We start from the raw sequence: 22,828 nt of genomic DNA on the forward strand, positions 1-22,828 counted from the left end.
CTTGTTCAAAGTATCAGTTAGCTTGCAGTAGGCTCTAGACTCTAGGATGCCTTAGGGCACCTACAAGTGCATGCAAAGTGTGTGTCCAGTGCAGAGCTGCTGGGTAACACAGGCACAGGAGCTGTACAGCTCCTACTTTAAAGCAGCACTCTATCTGAAAGGACGCAACATGATGGAGTTTTTCAGTCACTTTCTCTATTTAAATTCTTTAACACACATTGATGGACTGTTTGCACTTCTGTTACTCTAGCTGCTACAGCCTTGGTTTAACTTTTCACCCAGTATCCTACACCTCCAATCTACTCAAGGAATCTCATGAGATTCACTTTTCTAAAGCACATTCAGTTCTGTGTTCATAATCTTTATGTAATGGTTTATCACTACTACAGAAGGCTCCTTAGCCCAATATTGAAGGCTTTCTACAGCCTCTCTTATTTTCTGCCTTTTTCTCTGAAATTTATTTGTGAAAAATATAGATTATAATACTAGTATTCTGTGTGATTGTTTCCTCCAGGTTGGATATGATCATTACCATCTGACACCCTCTTCTGGCCTCCTTGGAGATTAGGCATGCACATGTTAGACACTTATCCATACATATAAAATAAAACAATCTGGGATTATTACTATCATCATCATCTCCTGGTAGGGGAGATGGTAATGAGTTAATAAGGTTTATAAGGTTCCTCCTCTGCCCAAGAATACATAAGCATTTAACAGTTGCTAAGAAGACAGATCTTTGGTGGTATAGCTGCCCGTAGTTATCCATATGCTTGGCATGCTACCCAAGCTCCTGAAGTAACCTCAGATGAGCTCTGGCTCCGCAGGTAGACTTGGGTGAGGTGACTTCTATGATCTGTTCCCTTTTATTAGGGATGGATAGAAATAGACTTCCCCAGAAGATGTTGTGCAATGGTGTGCCTGCAGCAGCGTGCTGTTCTGAAGGTTAAATGAGTTCTAAGCACACAAACGGTGCTTTGTGTGCAATCTCGCATGCGTTACTACTGCCATTGTCACTGTTGTCTAACCCTCCTGTTAAGCTCTACTAACAATTCATGCTTGCTGACTTAATTCTGCCCCTCTCATCTCTCACTCTTTATTCTCTGTTCTGGTCTCCACTGGCCACCTTGCTGTTGCTAGACCACATCAAGACTGTTCCCCACCCAGGCCTCTCACTGACTATTCTTACTACATATAAGACACTTTTCTCCAGCATATCTACATAGATCAGTCTTTGTAAACTTCAGTTATCCACTCAAATACCATTTTCTTAGTAAGTCCTACTCTGACTGCCCAGTTTAAAATCCTGTTCACCTCAATACTCTGGTTATCATTTTCCATAACCCTCCATGCCCTCAAACATAATGCATATAAAATATATACATACTCCTTGTATACTGGCCACCTTTCCTATAACATTAGGGTACGGGTTTTTGTTTAGTACAAGCATCCAGAACGAGACCTGGCATCTAGCAAAAACTCAATAAACATTTGCTGAATAAATGGAGAATATTTCCCCTAAATCAACTCGTGTACTAATAAACAGCCTATCTTGAGAACTAGATATGCACTTCCAACTGTCAGGAAACTCCTTAAAGTCATCAGGACCTCTTAACACTAGCATGTCCAGCACCAAATGTTAATAATCTCTCCAAAACTTGTACCCTCTCTTCCTCATGTGGCCCCCTAAATCAGTAAGAGCATCACAACTTCTCCAGTCCCTAGCCTCCAGCAGGAGCTCCTCACTATTGCCCAGACCCACCGTTCTTCTCCCTCCCCTCAGTTACTCAGAGGGTTGTTTAGATTAACTCTCCAATCCATTCCTTCTTGTCTGTTTTTATTGTCTCTGCCCTAATTCAAGTCTTTATAAGTTCACCTGTGTGGTATATATGTATAGTGTGTCCTTCCTTTGTTCCTTTAAGAAGGAGACTCTCTGGTAAGATTTTTAATGAGTCTCTGCTCCTAATCTCTCTTCTCTCTAATTTATTCTTTGTACTATAACCAAAGTTAACGCTTTCTTGTTTTGTTTTTAAGATAGGGTTTCACTGTGTAGACCAGGCTTGTCTTGAACTCACAGAGATCTGCTTGCCTCTGCCTCCCAAGTGCTAGGATTATGTGACACCATGCCTAGCAAAGAGTTAACTTTTTAAAGAATATTAACACGCTAAAGAAAGAGATGACAACAGTAATAACAAGTTCTTTGATTCCCTTTCTAAATGGTACCTTTTGAAAAATATATTTATTTTTTATTTTATGTGTGTGAATGTTTTGCCTGCATGTATGTATGTGCATCACATGCCTGCCTGGTGTCCAAGGAGGCCAACTCACAGTTGTGAGTCACCATGTGGGTACTGAGACATGAACCCAGGTTCTCTGAAGAGCAGCAAATGCTCTTAACTGCTGATGCATCTCTCTAGCGACTAATATCTCACTCCATCAACTCCTCTCCCTCTCACCAACACTGCAGTCACCATTACGTCTCACCTCAACTATGGTAAGTTCTTACCTGGCTTTACCAATGGCCTATATATAACCTATTGAAACAGGTTAAACCCTTAAACTCTAAAAACTATTCTTTTTGTTGTTGTTGTTGTTTTTGTTTTTTTGTTTTTTTCGAGACAGGGTTTCTCTGTAGCCCTGGCTGTCCTGGAACTCACTTTGTAGACCAGGCTGGCCTCGAACTCAGAAATCTGCCTGCCTCTGCCTCCCAAGTGCTGGGATTAAAGGCGTGTGCCACCACGCCCGGCTAAAACTATTCTTATACTATTAAAAACTTTACTTCCAGTGAACTTAAGGTATAAATTCCTGACTATGGTGAACAAACGCTCCCATACTCTGCTTCCTGTCCACCCTGCCAGCTCCTATCACTCACGAATCACTCTTCCCATCTTGCTCACTACTCCATTACATCACTCTCTCTCCTCTCAGGGTCATTTTATTAAGCGATTTCTCCTGGGTAGTCCTTCCTGAAAGCTAAATTAGATTTCCCTCTTCATACTCATGACACTCTTAGTTTGTTTTTGTTTTTTGTTTTTTTTTTTTTTTTCAATTTTATGAGTGTTTACAACATGCAAGAAGTATTTGTAACATGATCATTAAGAGCCACACTCTGAAAACCGGTCAAGGTTCAAATCCTATGTAATTTCACTGCAATTATATAACACATCAGCTGAGAGAATAATATACCAAGTACTTTGCATATACTGGGTACACTACACACACAATGAAACACTTGTTCTTTTAAGAGGATGATTTTATTTTTATTTTTTCCTTAATTTTGAGTGTGTTGTTGGGCACATGTGTGGTATATATGTGTGGCGTGTGCATATAAATGCATATAGAGGCTAGAACAAGTGGGCAGTATATATGTATAGCGTGTGCATAATGGCTAGAGGACAAGATCAGGTATGATTATTTTAGTGGGCTAATCTAACTTTCCCCTTGACTTACCTGAATATAAATTCACGAGGAAGCAAGCACCTAATACGTACAAGGTGATTAGGGAAATTGTGGTTTCAACAGAAGCAACTAAAGTGGAGGGCATACAGCACTCAAAACATTTTTCTGATCCCTTTAAAATGTTGCAAATCACCCTAATGGGATTTTGCTTTCTCTTTTCTCACTTTCTCCTTACCTTCTAGAAGATCTCGAGCCAGCCCTGGCTCTGCACCTGTGGAACGAACAAAATCCGACAGGACAGCATCCATGTCCAGGGTCATGGGATCATCAAGTACTCTCAGGCAGCAGGGTGTGAGCAGAACATAGATCCAAATCCAGGCCCTGACCTGAAAAGGAGATGCATGCACAAGGCTCACATAACCAGAACAGCATCATCACAGCCTAATTTCAACAGTCTCTAACAAATGCTAAACTGCTCTGGTTCCTTCATTCCAACTGAATTTTCAAACAAAAAAATAAATAATTTTTTTCATGAAGAATCACATTTCATTTCCTTGTTAACAATATTTTAATACCTACAGTAACTACAAACTACTCAACAAAGCTTTGCTTCTGCTTTTTTCGTTGTTTTGGTTTGATTTTTAAGGAGAAAGGCACTGAGGATGAAGCCCAGGGATTGCATATACTAGGAAGTGCTCTATACCCACCCGAGTGCCAAGTCTGCCCCTCCAATCTAAAGGGAGAAGGCAGCAATCTGCTACCCTGGAAAGCTCTCCGACCTACAATGTTTCCTAAATGGCGCCATGCTCATGTCCCTCCTGAAACATATTGATTATTAAGGGTTTTTGGTTTTGTAGACAATGCTTCGTATGTAGCTCAGGCTAACCTCAAACCTCTAGCAATCATCCTGTCTCAGCCTTGTGAATGCTGATATTACAGGTATGTGCCACCATGCCCTGGCTTTCTTCTGAACTTACTTTAATCACTCTCTGCCTAGCCATTGATTTGCATGTCAAATTTTTGGAAATAGGAAGTTGCATGTCTTCTTTACCGATCTATCCTCAGGATGAATTACTTGACACAGTACAAGGCACACTGGCCCTTAGTAGATACTTATTAAACAAAATAACGCTATACAGCAGATGACTTCAAAGCTGACTAAGATTCTCATGCTAGTTGAGAAAACAGGAAGAGTAAACTGAATGCTGAAACTACTCAAAATACCAAACTATTCCACACTCTGAGTGGAGATCCCAGAGGCTCATCCCAACAGTCACTAACTGCAGAACTCAGGAAACACAATCAGAAAGAGTTTTCTCCCAGGACAAATGAGTGCCAGTTTACCTGAGAAAAGATTCCTTCTTTCAGACTTGACTTTAGCAGAAACTATGTCCCTGACCTGACAGCCTGGCACCATGTCAACATTCCTCTGAGGTTAATAGTCCCAGCTGAGAAAGCAAAAATAGGGTGGAGATCCAGCTCTGACCACACTCACTAGTCTTACGGTGCTCTGTAGAAGGGGCTCGTTCATAAAGTGCCCGGGTATCCGACTGTCGCATTGCACCCACTAATCATCTTTTTGGAAAAGACAAAACCAGAATTGTTGAAAACAACAGATGACTCAGACAGTACATTCCTCCGAAAACCTAAAGCCTAAGAATGACCTCCAAGGATTTTTTTCCTTCACTCCTCTTCTATCCCTGAATACAACTTGTTTAGTAGTATGATCTGATTCCATTTGTCTACATTTTTAGACCTAGTAAGGCAAACAGCAAATTTTTGTGGGTTGTAGAAATCATAAGTCTCTAACCTGATAATTGATTGTTTTGTTGGTGGTAGTTCTTTGGATTTTTTAAAAAAGAGAAATCACTATTTCTTTTTTTTTTTTTTTTAAAGATTTATTTATTTATTATATGTAAGTACACTGTAGCTGTCTTCAGACACTCCAGAAGAGGGAGTCAGATCTCATTACGGGTGGTTGTGAGCCACCATGTGGTTGCTGGGATTTGAACTTCGGACCTTCGGAAAAGCAGTCGGGTGCTCTTACCCACTGAGCCATCTCACCAGCCCGAAATCACTATTTCTTATAGTGCTCTAATAATACAAGAAACCAATGGATACAGAGCATGATTTATTCATATCCCTAGTCCAATACTGAGCAAGGTATGTATAATATAATAGGCAGTTATAAATACCTAGTGACTAAATTCATTATAAACAAATGTCTAATTTGCATGTGTTTCGCTATCCTAGGCACCAAGCCAGCACTCCAGCCTGAGGTAAACAGCCCCTGCTGTTAATCTCCCACTAATCCAGAACTACGTGAAGAACTTCTGGCCAAGCTTTCTATGAAGTGACCCAGCCCCCTTGCAACTTGTGCCTAAGAATTGAGTTTCAAGCTCTCAGTGACAGGGAGATCTCTAAGGTCTGCCCTGCGCAGGACAACAGACAGCATGGACTTCTACAACTTTCCCCAACTTTACTCTGAGTAAAGTGTTTCAACAACAACAACAACAACAACAAAAAGTATTGAATTTCAAGGCAGGCAAGTGTTACACATTTCTAACATCAGCACTCAAGAGGCAGAGGCAAGAGGATTGAGAATGCAAAGCTACAAAGAAAGACCCTGTCCAAAAAAAAAAAAAAAAAATGAAGTGCTTTCAGAATTCACAGGTGAATGAAAGCTTCTCATCTCCTGATGCAAGTGAGAAGTCTCTCCAAAGCCCATTGTATTCACCACTTTGTCACAGGACATGGGCACTGTCAAAGTAGCAAACATAAATAGTCCAAAATTAAGAGACTAACTCCAAAATGAACTTAAATCTTTACGCTTAAAAAATAAAATAAGGTAAGCTTGTGTGGTGGCTCAGGTCTTTAATACCAGAATTCTGCAAGCAGAGGCAGGCAGGCAGGTAATTCCGTGAGTTCGAGGCCAGCTTGGTCTATGTAATGAGTTCGAGGGCAGATAGAACTATGACACCCTGCCTCAAACAGACAGATAGTCAAGCCACTGTAAGCTACTATAACAGCTTTCTGAAAGGACGTGGGAAATATGCAACAGCACACACAGCGCTCAGTAGAACGAAGGAGACTGAGCCACAGGCATGCAAACAATTTCCAGCCAGATCGAGAGAGGCTCCTGAGGGAGAAGCAAACAAAAACCATCAGTGTCATGGCATCTGGGATCTTACATGGAAACAGAAGGTAGGCCACTCAATTCCAAACATCTAAAATAAACAAATAATTCCTATCAGGAAAGACTGGCTCTTCAGCAAAAATGTGAAGCACTAAAGCAAACTTCTTGGCAGTTCATTCTTGTATTGGATTCTCCAATACAAGGTTGGACTGTGACCTTCGCCCAACAGAAGGACAGCAGATCTTGTTACAACATCACAACACCTGGCTGATGCTTCTCAAATTCCAAGTGAGGATACTGAAGCCAATTACGAAGACTCAGCTAGCCCTGTCTCAACACACAGGAAGGAAAACCCCAAACAAAAAAACAAACACAGCCTTCAGCTTTTCAAATAAAAGGGAAGCAGCACTCAAATATTTGTTGACTGTGTGGTTTATAGACGGATTCAGTCAAAAGCACCCAGTTTTCCTAGTGGAAGGGCTGTCAGCAATTATTCAGTCCCATGTCTGACCCCACCAAAGAACTCTTCTATTACACCTCTAGCAGATCGCCCAGTTCCCAAGTGAATACAAGCTCTGACACGGAGCTCATTACTTTCAGATCCAACTGTAATAAGTTGTTTTTTTCTAAATAAAAGCCAAACCTATCACTACACCCCTCCCCCTGATAATGTTCACATACTGGTTCTTTTTTTTTTTTTTTTTTTAAGTCCATTTGAAGAGGTCGAATACCCAAAGCCAAGGCATTTTTTAAAAGATTTTATTCATTATTTTATTTATTATTATATGTAAATACACTGTAGCTGTCTTCAGACACACCAAAGGAGGGCATCAGATCTCATTATGGATGGCTATGAGCCATCATGTGGTTGCTGGGATTTGAACTCAGGACCTTCAGAAGAGCAGTCAGTGCTCTTAACCGCTGAGCCATCTCTCCAGCCCCCACATACTGGTTCTTATTCAGTTCTACTGAACAACAAAATTGACTCCTGAGAATGATGACTTTTCAATGGAAATTAAATCATTTCTTTACAAAATTACTTGTTGCAGACCAACACCATTATCGTGAGCCAGGCGCTTTATAAACTCTTTGCCTGGATCTGTATTTACTTGTACCTATATTCATTTATAAATGTTGGTGCTGATCATAACTATAAACTCCACATGCTGCATAAACAGAGTATCTTGCTCAAAATTCACTTCTGCATCTTGCCCCTGCTTCCACTTCCAGGCTCTCCTGAAGACAGAAACCAAGAACAAGCTAGTATTCCTTAAGCTCTTTCCATGACGACTCGCCAGCTGTACACTCAGCAGCACACAAGGCTAGCAACACCTCCTGCCAACTGCCACCTACTATCATATTTGCTCAACAATGAAAACAAAAAGCCAGGTGAAGAGCTTGTCTGAATGTAGCAAGTCTGAATGCATATCTTCCTGCTGGCCTCCATGACACAGAAAGGGAGCTCAGCGGCACTCAGGGTTAGGGAACACAGTCACAGGCTCAGTGTTTCCTCACTTCAAGTCCTGCCATTTTCCTGAGAAATGTTAATGCTCATCTGTAATCCATCTACCTTAGAGTTTCATACTATCTAAAACCTTTCATCTCTATTGAGATCACTCAGAACCATTTTCACTGGCAGTCTGAAATGCTAGCATTTTACTCTACATTTTTTTCTTTTCTTCTCTCTTCTCTTCTCTTTTCTTTTTTTAAAAGACAGCACCACAACACAGCCTTAATGGCCTAGAGCTTCCTCTGTAACCCAGGCTGGCCTCCCACTTGTAGTGATCTTCTTACCCTTGCCTCCTGGGTACTAGGATTACATGTGCAACCACCACACCCAGTTTCCAGCTCTTCTCCATTCTACAGCTACTCTCTTAGTCTCTACAACATCTACTCCCTTAACCACATCATGCTTGGGACAATAAAAAGTCCATCAACTGCCAACGGAACATTGGGCACTATGCTCAAGATTAAATATGAACAGTGAATGAGACACAATCTCCATGCTTATAAAATATCTACAGTAAAAAGGAAAAAATTATAAATTCTCACAATAATAAATACTGGAGACGAGGATGTTATCTCCCGTAAGGCAGGAGAAGCCGCCACAGGGACGTAGTACTGAACTAAGAACTGAACAGTGAGCAACTAGAGAAACAGCCTGGGATTAAGATAGCTCCAAGCCGACAAAGCAGTTTGTGAGAGGTGAGAGCTGTAGAAAACACAGACAGGACCTAGCAGACCCTGGGAAAGTTTGAGGTTTTCAAATTGTGAGCACAGGTGGAAAAGAATCAGAAATGAATTATTAACATACCAGAATGATAAGGTTTTAAAGCCCTTTGCTGTTGGTGTTGTTGCAATCATACTGATTCTGGTGAGAAGAACCTGAGACAGCACAGCAGACTTAGGAAATTAATGCTAAGAAGATATGATGAACTAGATCAGGATGACAGCAGAGAGTAGGAAACCTGAATTGACTCTCTTCTTACCCCTTCTTGCAGAACTGAAAGGGAAACCAATGACTGATCACTTAAATAATCTGCAAAAACCTAGTTTCTTTTTTAAAGATTTATTTTCATTATATGCATGAGTGTTTTATCTACAAGTATGTATGTATACTACATGTATGTCTAGTGCTCAGAGGTCAGAAAGAGACACTGGATTCCTGGAAATCTAGAATTATAGATAGTTGTGAGCCACCATGTAGGTTCTGGGAACCAAACTTGGGTCTTCTCCAAGAGCAGCAAGTGCTTTTTTTTCCCCTGGGCTTTTCGAGACAGGGTTTCTCTGTGTAGCTCTGGTTGTCTTGGAACTCACTCTGTAGACCAGGCTGTCCTGGACTCAGAAATCCACTTGCCTCTGTTTCTTAAGTGCTGGGATTAAAGGCGTGAGCCACCACTGCTGGGCATCAGCAAGTGCTCTTAACCATTAAGCTGCCTCTACTACTCAAAACCTAGTTTCTCTCTTTCTTTTCTTTTCTTTCTTCCTTTCTTTCTTTCCTTTTCTTTTCTTTTCTTTCTTTTTTAATTTGTCCACATAGCTTTTTAATTTGAAATGTGAAGAAGAAATGTACTTGTGTACTAGGTAAAATGGATTCATATAAATGTTTTAGTTTAATGAATTTACAAAAATTTAAAGACCCAAAAGTAATTTGTTAGGCATTTTTATAGATTTCTTATCACTGTGATAACAAAATTCAACAAATTGTGTGGCTTAAATACCGCTCTGCAGTCTTATACTTTTTTTAAAATTAATCATTTTGTTTACATTTCAAATGATATCCCCCTTCCCAGTTTCCCCTCTACAACCTCCCCATCCCCTACCCTCCCCACTTTTCCTCTATGAGGGGCTCCTCTACCCACTCACCAACCCACTCCTGCCTCATTGCTCTAGCATCCCCCTACGCTGGGGCATTAAGCCTCCACAGGACCAAGGGCTTCCCCTCCCTCTTATGCCAAACAAGGCCATCCTCTGCTACATATGTATTTGGAGCCATGGATCCCTCCATGTGTACTCTTTGGTTGGCAAAACCTAGTTTCTTTATTATTCTGTTTTGGCTACCCAGCTTGGATGGGTCCTCTACTCAATTTCTCTACCACTAGATAGAGTTACTGAGCAAAATAAGATCAAATAATTCTGTAGATCAATATGCCAAATAAAGTATATTTAGTTTTCTCTCTTTCATCAAAACACCATTGTCTTCTACTTGACTCTGCTACACCATGAAGTTGTCTCAGGACAGTCTCACACCTTCACCATTTTTTCTGAGCCTCCTACTCAAGAAGCTGTCTCACTTACTCTTAGCAAAGGATCTTGCTCTCACTGCAAAGAAATGGAAAAAAAAATTATATAAAGCAAGGCAAAGGGCCTCCTTCAGGTTTCCTCTCTTTCCCTTCATGCACATTTGTGTGGTGTAAGAGTGATCCCATAAACTCACATGTGTGGCTGCTTAGACGACAGGGAGTGGCACTATTGGAAAGATTACAAACATTAGGAGGAAGTGGGTCCCGGGCGGGGGGCGGGGGGCGGGCACTGAGGCCCATGCCAAGCCGGGATTGTCTCTCTGTCTCTCTTTCTCTCTGCCTATGGAGCAGTTTGGAGCTCTTCAGCTACTGCTCTAGCACCTGCCTAAGTACACCACGCTCCCCACCTCTGAACTGTAAGCAAGTCCCACTTTAATGTTTTGTTTTATAGAAGCTGCCTTGACTATGTTGTCTTCCCAACAATAGAAGAATGAATAAGATGTCCTACTCAAATGGCTTCCCCAGGGAGGACAGTGGCATCGCAGGGCTTTTCACAATCCTCCTCCTCCTCAGCTCTCCTAGGTCACCTCGGGGACTCTGCCTGCTCCTGCACTAAGGTTAAGCATACAGTTCTAGCTAGAAGCCCTCCACTTCTTACTCTGTAGCATCTCCTTGAGAAACTTCATTCTCAATCCTGGCCACCCAAATGCTGATGATTTTAAAGATATCCAGAGTATCAAATTCTTTCTGCCTTGCTCGAGAAGCCCCAGACACTTCAAGTTGGACACATTAAAAACAAATTCTTCCCTCATCTCTGTCCTCCACCCTTTCCGGCTATCACAGTGTTTTCTAATCTAGCAAAGTGGAGCACTACTTCAGGCACTGGAGCCGCAGCCAGGCAGGCATGCTATGCTTTCCTCTTCTGCCTTACACTCACACAGCTTTTCAGACTTACCTTTATATAGTCTCTTAAGTCCATCCAATGCCTTTAACAAGCTTTTATATCTCTTTTGAAAACTGGGACCCAATGTTTCTTTTTACAAACACTAATCAATGTCTATAAGTACCTACTATAGAGAATTATTTAATATAAATATGACAATATATCCCAGTGCTCAAAATTCCTCAAAGGCTCCAATGAGCAAAGTTTAATATCTAAATTCTGAATATCACACAGAAGCCCTTCGTGACTGGGCTCTCCTTCCCATTAGCTCCATCAAGTATACTTCAGATCTCAGTCGCTGTATAGATTGTTCCCTGCCTAAAGGACTGTTAGGCTCTTTCCTCTTCTTAAAAACCCACCTGAGTGCCACCTCATTTGCAAAGTGTTCTCTGGACTCCACTTTTCCCTTGGTATTCACAATAAAACTTTGCTCTCCACATCTATCACCATTTCCCCATAGCACACAGATTTTGTTTATTTTGTTTGTGTCTCCACCAAACAGCAACAATATGAGGGCAAAAACTCTCCTGTGTCCCATTCACTACCAGGTACACAATTTTCATTTCAATAAACTGAAATATATTTGTATAGTACCCAACTATAGACAGACAAACACAACATACACAAACACACACCAGTATTACACATAGGCAAATTTACATTGGCTTATCTCAAAGACATTTTGCTAAAGACTTTATTTGGTGTAGCCTCTCTTCCCTAATGACTGTTTTAACTCAGACTAATCCTGCATTAAAGTCCATCTGTACATACTAAGTCCCCAACAACTTAGTAACAGAGGAAAGAACCTGAAAATAAATACTGGTGGAAGGTACTAGATCTCTGCTAAAATGCTTGAGAAACTCCTGACCCTACACTTACACCATCCTCCCTCTGTCCTCACCCTGCACTCTCTCTGGCCCCACCACTGCACTAGAGCAGCCTCTGCATCCTCTCCAACTCCTCTCAAACCTCACTGAAAAAAAAAAAAAAAACATTTAAGACTCGAGAACTTTCAAAGGTCAGAGACTCCTCCATGCTTATGATGTCAACTCCAAGGAATCCAGACACAGAGAGGAGGGCAGGGGCACACAATCCTCCTAAGGTGGGAGGAGAGATGAATGGTTGTTTTGGCAGGCTGTCTTGGGTTAAAACAGGTCTTTCCAACATACAAAAATGTAACCTTTCAGAAAGAAACAGAATATGGCCAACTTCTACTCTCAAGGGACCCATGTAACATTTAATGGAAACAAAGTCAAAGACTAAAGCTTTAGAAATTATTTCACATAAATTTTCAAACAACTCTAAGAGGTTTGTATCATTGATCTCATATTACACATGATAATGACAAGCTCAGAGACTTGGGGATTCCTTCACCATCGCGCAGTACTAAGTAACTAAGCATACTATTTACAGGTCAGTCCACCCACAGCAGAGACAGCGCCTACTGCAACAGCACACTTCACCTGGAGAGGATGGAAGAACACAGCCAATCTAGTCACTCATACACGAGCCCACCCTCACTGCTCAGACCCTCTCAACTCCACAAAGAATTGACTCTGGGTTCAAACACTTCTTGTTACAAATCTGGATCTAACATTTTAGAACTATGTAATCCTGGAAATACAATTTTTTTTGCCACGTTTTCTTCACATATAAGATGGAAAATACACAGTATTTAACTTTTGTTTAGATTATAAATACTTACAATCTTTAGAGTAATACCTGATATACATCCTTGAGAAATGTAAACTGCCCACTTTGTGCCCAAATCCTTGTCACAATACTCTTAACTCCACCAGAACCCAACATAGCTACCTATCTTTCTTCCAGAGTTCACTCCTCTCAAATCAACTTCTCCAGTTCTACAAGTCTTTTCTTGTTGTCTCATGTTTTCTGTTTGCTTTGTGTATGTGTGTGGGGTGGGGGTGTATTTTGTGTTTTGAGAAAAGGTTGTATATAGCACAGGCTGGCCTTGCATTCTCTGTTGCCAATGACCTTGAACTAGTAGTCTTACTTTTCCTATGTCACAAGCATTGGGAATAGAGACTTATCACCATACCTGGTTTTTGCAGGGCTGGGAATTCAACTCAGGTCTTCACGCATGCTAGGCAAGCACTTTACCAAGTAAGACACACTTCCAGCCTTGCTCATTTTTGTTTGGATTTGTTGTTGTTTGTTTGTTTGTTTATTTGTTTTTTAAAGACAAGTCTCACTACATAGCTCAAGCTAACCTTGAACTCATTCTGTAACCCAAATAGGCACGGACCTTGCAATCCTCCTGTCTCAGCCTCCCAAGTAGCTGGGATTATAGGCCTATACTACTATGCCTAAAGCAACATTTTTTGTTTGTTTTAGATTAATGTATACTTCACATAATTTTTTTCTTTTTCCTTTTAGTTAGGGCTAAGAACGGCCCACGATTGGGTTTTCTTGGGTTTTGTTAAATTTGTCTTTGTCTTCTGAGTTAGGGTTTCTCTATGTAGCCCTGGCTGTCCTAGAACTCACTGTGTAGACCAGGCTGGCCTTAGAGAGATCTGCCTGCCTCTGCCTCCTGAGTTCTGGGATTAAAGGCATGTGCTACCACACTCAGCCAAGACTAGGTTTTCAATAAAGTCAACTTTTAAAATATCCTACAAAAACAAAAGTTCTACTTGAGCCCTTTAAAAATTGACTGCTTAATTTCATATACACATACCACTACTAACAAAACAATTTCAAATCATCAGCCTACACTAATTGTAAAACACACTCTCTCTCAAAGGTCAATTCGCAAACCTCTGGTAAATAACACCCAGCCCCCTACCAGCTATGCAGTTCCAAATTACTGGTCATTTAGTTGTCAATTATTTAATATCTAGTGACTGGAAAAGTCAGAAAGAAGGAAAAATCAGCCGGGGGTGGTGGCGCACGCCTTTAATCCCAGCACTCGGGAGGCAGAGTCAGGCGGATTTCTGAGTTCGAGGCCAGCCTGGTTTACAAAGTGAGTTCCAGGACAGCCAGGGCTACACAGAGAAACCCCGTCTCGAAGAAAGAAAAACAAAAACAAAAAACAAAAAACAAAAAAAAAAAAAGAAGGAAAAAATCAAACTACTGTACTATCTGTGTTAGTTATCCATACAAAACCAATCTATTTCATAAATCTCTTTCGGTAAATTAATTTCCTTCCACATACTGGTAATAATTTTTGGCTTTCATTAGACAAAGAAGTTTTCCTTTTATAAAAGTAGATACTTCAGAGACAGGCACAGCGGTATATATTTGTAATCTTAGCATTCAGAAGGCTGAGTCAGGAGGAATATTTTGAGCTCAATGTCACCCTAAATTACACAGAGTACCAGATTAGCCAAGGCTACATATTGAGATCCTATTTCAAATAAGCAAAACAACAAATTAGATACTTCAGCTCAAAGATTTTTTCATCATTTTCTTCTTTTTAGTTCTGCATCTATCTTTTCTTACCATCTCTAAGCCTCCTTTAGGCTCTATGTAAACCACTTGCCATTGTTATTAGCTGGTCTTTTAGACACTTCCACCCTACCTCCAACTTGATTATTAGTAATTTATTCAAAATTTGCCAATCTAGTCTATCATCTTATAGTCACCGATTTAATGGCTGGGAATACAAAGAAGAGGAGCCACAGAACTGCCTGTACTGAGTGTGAACCCATTAGTGTCACTAGAACAGGAATCTATACAAGAGCAACCACTTTACCCAGAGAAGTGAGAGACCTCGAGTCTTTAGGGACAACAGGAGCATAGAGGACAAGACTACATTTCAGTGGAGATCCTGGATATTGGCATTCTTACTTAATGTTTTAAGTATCCATACTTAAAACAGACTTTAAATTATTTATTGGTTTCAAGTACTAACCCATTTTCTGATGTTCCCCATTGATACCATAAGGGTACATATGAACAAATATAATTTATATGAGTATAGCTATGAGTCCTCTAAATAACTTTGTAGTTTTATTTGTGAAACACTTTGACAGATCATAAAAACAAGTTTCAAATTATAATAGTACACACCTGTAATTTCAATATCCAATAGTGATGTGGGAAAACTCCCAAGTTCAAGACCAGGCTTAGCTACCTAGTGAGTTCTAGGCCAACCTAAGTTTTATATATATATATATATATGACTCTGTCCCTCAAATATTTTTAGTTAAATACTTTTTAAGGTTTTTATTCTGTGTTTTCTGATAGCTGACACATATACTCAGAGGCACTTGTCATGCCTAAATGATACCCAAATGGCAAGGCAGCTGGACCTAGGGGTTCTGATTCTGACTCAGGGTTCATACCAGTTCTCCAAAAGATTTATGAGAAAATCACATCTGTTTAGACACAAACTCCACATGCCTACTGACACTGTTTCTTAGCTGTTACTATTCTTACTGACAACGGCTACCCACTCCACAAGTGCACACATATCCAGGCTGCAGTAAAGTACACTCTCTAATCCAGGTCATCTCCAGCTCTACCTGAGTCTCTTTCACTTGTGCAGGTTGCTCTTCTTGTAGTATTCTGCTTTTCTTTTAAGAACAAACAACTTGGGGTTGGAGGGATGGCTTATGGTTAAGAGCACTGGTTGCTCTTTCAGAGAACCTGGATTTGATTCCCATCAGCCCCACTGAACCTGTAATTCTTTTTTTTTTTTTTTGGTTTTTCGAGGCAGGGTTTCTCTGTATAGCCCTGGCTGTCCTGGAACTCACTTTGTAGACCAGGCTGGCCTCGAACTCAGAAATCCGCCTGCCTCTGCCTCCCAAGTGCTAGGATTAAAGGCGTGCACCACCACGCCCGGCTGAACCTGTAATTCTTTTAATCTCTGCTGGCAACAGTAAGATATACAGCCATACATGTAGATGAAGCAACTATACACATAAAATAAAATAATTTACATAGTTAACATTCTATGTGAACCAAAGTAGGGAGGCTCAGAAAGTCAGTGCTTTCCAGTGTCACACTTTAGAATCATGAACTTTTAGAGATATCTTATCAGAGACCATTTTATTCCATATATCAAGTTACAGATGACAACAACTTAAGAGTCAAGTTAGTAAAGTTTAGTCATTGTCCAAACCACAGGGCTAGCGAGTGATAAAACCAGTTCTCAAAACATAAATCTAGTGACGATAGTAACTGTTACCTGATGTCACATATCACCAGCTTTCAAACTCCTAGCCCCCCCGCCCGCCCTCATATTCAGCTAGATCTCTGGCTTCTACAGATACGCCAAAGAAAAAGATGTGTACTTTAAAAGTCAATCCCTTACGCAACCCATATTCACAAAAAGAAATCATCTGTAAAGACTATCAGAGAGGCATAGCAGAACAAAGCACTTCTGTGTGCCAACCAACACTAAGATAGGAGCTCCACTTGGAAGAGCTCTACAACATCACATCCCTAAGGCCCAAAGCAAGAGGGTAGGATAAAATTATGTATCATAGAGATATTTCTATTTTTATATTGGTAGTTTGAAGCTAGAATATACTTTTTGAGAATAAACCTATTTTAATTGAATACACTTGCCTTATACTAATTAAAAAAATCACTGCTGAGTTTTGAACAGGACAAAACATAATCTAAAACCAAGAAAGAAACAAAACACCAAGTTTTAACACATTTCTTCTGTTTGGCCCTAGTGGAAAGCCTAAAGCATCAAAGCAGGTCTCCCTACAGTTAGTTATTCAAGCTAGTTAACTTCTTAAAAAACAAAACAAAAACCACTTGTCCTCTTTCTTAGGAAGGGCCATCACAACAGAGTGGCACCCAAGTGTAAATTCTCCACTGATGGATACTTAACCTCCTAACTCAATGCCAGACAGGCCGCAAGGTGAAGGAGAATAAAATATATAAGGCAATGCTGCCTTCTAGAAGTTTATAATGGGCTAATTCCTAAAAAAAAAAGGGGGAGCAGATTATCAACCAGCTTCCTTTATTGAACAAATATTTACCAAGTATCGGAAATGAGAGACAAAAACAAAATAAAACATATTTTAAAAAAGCAAAAGAAACCATAAAGGGGAGAGAGATCTTCAAAATCTACTAAACTGATTATTATAGTTGTTTGTTTCTCTCTAAGAATGCCAATCATTGAAAGTTACCTATGAAGTCCTTTTTTGAAATACCTAATCAAAAACTTTAATTAAAGACATTGTTTACTCAATCTTACTACCTTGAGAGCCAGACAGACACTGATCCTGACCAACACATTTGCTATCTATTCTACAGGATCCATATTAGAATAATGTGGTTTGTCTTATCCCCAACTCTATATAAACTGTTTATGTAGATAGATGCTTCCAAAAGAATGTACTAAAAATGTCTAAGGTCAGGTGTCGTGGTGTATGCCTAGCAATTGTGAAGGCAGAAGGATGAGGAAATTCAAGGCCATCTTCAGCTACCCAACGGGGAGCTAGGCTACATGAAACCCGGCCTATTTCCTTCACTCCCCCAAAATGACAAGTCTTGTTAAACTTGTTTTAGAAACTCTATATCATGTGTACAAATGTGATGCAAATAAGAAAACTGTTGAACCCTTGGTGGACGTGGAATAGACAGAAGTAGCCTAGGCAACCCTTTACAAGAATATAGCATCAGACCAAGTTTTCAAAAGAAAGATCTTTGCCTTTTCCTCTCCCATAAAAACTACAAAAGCATCAATTAGTACACAAGTTAGTATCTCATAGTTTCCTTAAAACTAACCCCAGAAATCAAACCTAAGAATGAGTTGTAACCATTATTATTTTTAGTGGTAGTAGTGTTGATAGTAGTAACTACTGGCTGTAAAAATAGAAAAGACATAAATGGAAATATAGAAAAGTATCTCAAAAATCAAACTCAGTTTTACCTAGAATTCAAAAGCAAGTACTCTCAATTCTACCAAAGGGTCAATAATTTACGACTAACTCAAGCAAAACAAAAATTACAAATTTCTCAAGCCGGGCGTGGTGGCGCACGCCTTTAATCCCAGCACTCGGGAGGCAGAGGCAGGTGGATTTCTGAGTTCGAGGCCAGCCTGGTCTACAAAGTGAGTGCCAGGACAGCCAGGGCTACACAGAGAAACCCTGTCTCGAAAAACCAAAAAAAAAAAAAAAAAAAAAATTACAAATTTCTCCTTAAATTATTCACTTAATAGACCAAATTGATCCAGTCGGAAAGTATTAGATAGAGATCCTCTATAAGAACTTGAAACTAGGGCTGGAGAGACGGCTCAGTGGTTAAAAGCACCAACTGCTCTTCTAGAGGTCCTGAGTTCAATTCCCAGCAACCACATGGTAGAGCAGTCATCTCTAATGGGATCAGATGCCCTACTCTGCTGTGTCTAAAGAGAGTAACAGTGTACTCATATACATAAAATAAATAAATCTTAAAAAAAAAGAACTTGAAACTACAAAACTTCGTTAATTCCATCCTTTCTTCAAAAGCATTACCTATAGTTAAATGCTTAGTACACCTTTTTTGTAATAATTTTTATTACATTTATTGGGGCTGGGGGGATGGGGGTGTGTGCATGTTCCACAACTTGTGAGAATCATGTATAGCTGAAGTACCAAATTCAGATCAACCTCAACAGTGGCAAACACCTTTACTCAGTAGCCCATTTCACCAGCCCCAGGATATAATTTTCTAATGAAGAAATACTTAACAAAGAGGAAATGTCTGAGGAAGGTAAGCTGGCAATATGTGGCACTTTTCACAGCACTTTTTAAAAGATTTAACATAAAGTAGTGTGGGTACAGTGGCACTTGACTGTATCTGGTGTGCATCCGAGTAACTCAAAGGCAAATGTGACAAGATTTATGTTGAAGTAGATTCCTAAGGAAAAATTCATATAAGCCAAACTGTGTGCTAAGGAACTTCTGGAAGACTGTAAAGCCTGAGGAGCAGTTCACAGAAGACATCTGTGATAGAAGAACACAGGTCAAAATGATCAAGCCTGTCCCAGGAGTGGATAATTATCCCCGCTAAACAAAGGAGAGTATGTTTTCCTCCAGCAAAACATTATGCTAGAGGTAGAGATGGTTTGACTAGCCAGGAACACTCCCAACAGCCAGGTATGGTGATCAGGGAGGTCAAGACAGCCTGTCTGACCCTGGAAGCCAGCAGGTACACCAAAGGAGAGCAAGACCATGTTCCTCTTTGGCCCTGGGTAGTAAGTAGGTCATAGCAGATTAGTTCAAGCCCACAGGATCCAACAGGTATGGAGAAATGTAGGGAGGCTAGGTAGAAGAGCTCCAGGATATGAAAATGTAATGGCTCAGAAAGAATGAGCATTCAGGGACCTAACTAAGCTAAGTTAGCACCCCCCATTTATGCTTTGTACCCATCCTTGATCTACAGAGGAAGCAACATTTCATGCTGTATTAGACCCTAAGTATGTTTGACTTTATTATCTTTAGTTGTTCACCTCTGGGATCACCTGACATTTGCACAGAACAGGTGACAATGGACATTCAGAGTGCTTCACCAAGGTCATCTTTGTAGCGCACTATTTGTTATGAGATGGCGGTGCAGGATGTCGCCTTGCCCTGCCCATCTTCTGGAAAAGGTTCTGTTATACAGATGACATAATGCTAACCTCTTGAATATTTGCAGATTTGGAAAGCCACCAGAGACACACACACAGTGCCTCTAAAGGAAAGATGATGAGAGATCAGTCTGCACTATGTGCAAGGGCCAAACACAGCTGTAAAATTCTTACAGTATTACAGTCTGGTAAGATGCATATAATACTTGACAATGGTATTGACAAAATCCTACAACAGCCTGTGCTTACAAATGTACTGAAGCTACAGGCATTCTGGGCACTCTTGGGAGATGGGCAGATTTTCATGCCCCATCTTACCTAAGCTGACTGTCCTCTGTATAACTTAATAAGAGCTAAAGAAAAGAAAAAAACATCCCAAGTAGAAGAACATGACAGTGCAGTGTCATGAGCGTTATATGGGACTGGGACAGAAAGGTTCAAGATGCTTTTGAACAAGCTAAGATCCTTGTAGGACAGACAAGACAGCTGTGTGCCCCACTACCCCAGTGTCCCTTCCTCTTAGAAGTCACCAGTTATTCAGACAGCTATAGCTGGTGGCTATGCCAAAAGCAACCTGAGCAAATTGTTCCAACTGGATTTTGGTCTCGGTCATGGAGAGGATGGGAAGCTATGTACACAACAGCCACTATGAAACTGACTGCATTCTCAATATCAAATAGCTCTAATACTTACAAACTTTGATCCTACCTAAACTCTAGAACACAAAGGAAATCCAGATTCATTATAATGTTTTCTAGTAATTTCTAAAAGAAATCCTCGTGCCTCTTTTGAAACTATTGAATATCACTTATCTCAGGTACATGGTAACAATGGCTATAATTTAAATGAGTATTCTCAAGCTGCTCACAGTTGAGATCCAGCATTCAGGAGGCAGAGGTGGGCAGATCTCTTTGAGTTTGAGGCCATCCTGCCTGGTCTACAGTGAGTTCCAGGACAGACAGACAGTATAATTACACAGAAAAAAACATATCTCAAAAGATCAAAATAAATAAATTAAATTAAATTAGTACTCTCTTTAATAATGTAAGGTAAGGAATCAAGTTAGAATACAGATAAAACTGATCTGGGCCATCCAGAGGACACCCCGTTTTTTATGTTCTTCCCATTCTCAAAACTCTTTCCTAGACTTGTGATACAGAAAGTATTTTCTAATTGAATAAACTGAGGAAGGTAAGTGAAGGCAAAGTATTGTTGTTCACATAGTCACCAGGGAAAAACAAACATCCCATGAAGACTACATGGCACTGTTACGAGCGCATTACTCACTACTGAGCGACAAGAAAGAACATGTGAAGGAGAGAAACTTTCAGGAAGCCAAGGAAACAAAATCTTCCCAGTCTTCAACACAGTCTAAAGCGGGCTACTGTCCAGTTCACTCCCAGGTATGAGTGGTGAGGGAGAGAGAAAAGGCAACATGGGGCAGGTGGGCTTGTCAGCACAAAGACATATTTCTTTCTCGAATTCATCAAGAGTCTTTAGAACAAAGAAATTTGGGAGATTCCACCTATTTTTATGGCTTGACTTACATATTTAAAGATTGTGCAATGTATATAAATGACACACATTTATGCACACATTACCTCTGGAATCCACCGAAGCTGCATCTAAACCCCAGCTCTATTACTCTTCTGCTGTAACCCTGGGCAAGCACTTTAGCCTCTTTATAACACACGCAAGAACCTTATACTTTAGTATTCTTAGCACCTTTAACAGTGCCTCAACAACAGCAGTGACTATTTTGAATTAATTCATTTGTGTATAAGAATATCTACCTTAAGCAGGGCAGTGGTGGCACACGCCTTTAATCCCAGCACTTAGGAGGCAGAGGCAGAGGCAGGCGCATTTCTGAGTTCGAGGCCAGCCTGGTCTACAGGGTGAGTGCCAGGACTACACAGAAATCCTGTCTCAACCCCACCCCACCCCCACAACCCCCCAAAAAAGAATATCTACCTTAGGGTAATAAATGAGCTATAAGGCACCAGGTTTAAGTCAGGGTAGGAGCTATTATCAAACAGTAACACAGTCTTCCTTTTATTTTCCAGCCAGGTCAGAGGTTATAACAGAAACCCTGGCAAAGAACAAAATGGGATAGAGGTCCTACAAGCCAAGTGTTGGAAGGGAAGGTGACCTGGTCAGAAAACCCAGCAAACACACAGTGCCAGACCCTTACAGTAGAAATATAAAAAATGGTGATTCCTAAAATGTTATTCTGAATCTTGAGCATCTGTCAACCTTAGATAAAACCGTGGCCAAAAGGAATACATAGGAGGTAAGGAAGAGCACTATCTTAATGTGTCTGCTTCTTGTTTTAACACAACTACAAGCCTCTAACCTGTTAGTATAAATATCCACCTGCTTCACAGTACTCACTTCCCTTTTAAGGTAAGACCACCCATGTAAGTTGCTCTTAACTGTTGACAATTACGCCAGAAAGAGTTGAGTTTAAGACCTACCTCTATTCCAAAACCACATTACCTACAGCCTGCTAACCCAAGCAGCCATCCCACTTGCAAGGGAAAAACTTTCATCTTTAAAACTGAGAGACAGAGAGAATATGCATTTAAATTCAAAATCCAAAGGAATCTTTCCCTTTGAATACAAAGACATTCTCTCAAAAGACAGCACTAATTGCTTGTTACAATGCACTCTGAGCATGACAGCTGTAAGTATCCAGTTAGTGTTTAAGTGCACAGAAAACCTATCTAGAACTGAAACAGCTTGTGGTTAGACATCATCATAATGTGGTCTTTAACTTCCCATTACATTTCCCAGGCATCTGATCTCCATTTTTAACCACCACCTACCTCCTCCTAAGCAATATGATACGGTAAAAGAGAACACCGAAGGACAGTCAGGAGAGCGCCAGGCTGAGCTCTAGTGCTTACTAGAAGCAAACAAACAACTGACTTCAACTCTCACTTCAGTACTAACTGAAAACCTTATCTCTCCTGCAAATATTTAGTACTCACAACCAATTATTAACTTCTTTGTGCAGGTGCACAGTGTGTTGCAGGTACAGACGTGTGGTACAGACGTGGGTACACACATGCTTG

At 40.4% G+C, this 22,828-nt stretch overlaps 1 protein-coding gene across 4 annotated transcripts in view; it reads right to left on the reverse strand.

The window, feature by feature from the left end:
- The window catches only part of Otud7b (OTU deubiquitinase 7B), a 58,336-nt gene that overhangs the window by 21,714 nt on the left and 13,794 nt on the right, over nucleotides 1-22,828 (reverse strand). For 3 of the 4 annotated variants that reach the window (XM_029475043.2, XM_021158377.3, XM_029475045.2), the window contains one exon: nucleotides 3,635-3,785. In XM_029475043.2, coding sequence (XP_029330903.1) covers nucleotides 3,635-3,719 — 85 coding nt within the window. In that variant the 5' untranslated portion in view covers nucleotides 3,720-3,785. Of the gene's footprint in view, nucleotides 1-3,634; nucleotides 3,786-22,828 lie in introns of those variants that run through there. The other variant, XM_029475044.2, reaches the window with a different exon arrangement.

The sequence above is a fragment of the Mus caroli genome, unplaced genomic scaffold (genome assembly GCF_978045245.1).
Source record: "Mus caroli unplaced genomic scaffold, Mus_caroli_1 scaffold_3, whole genome shotgun sequence".
NCBI classification, from domain to species: Eukaryota; Metazoa; Chordata; class Mammalia; order Rodentia; family Muridae; genus Mus; species Mus caroli.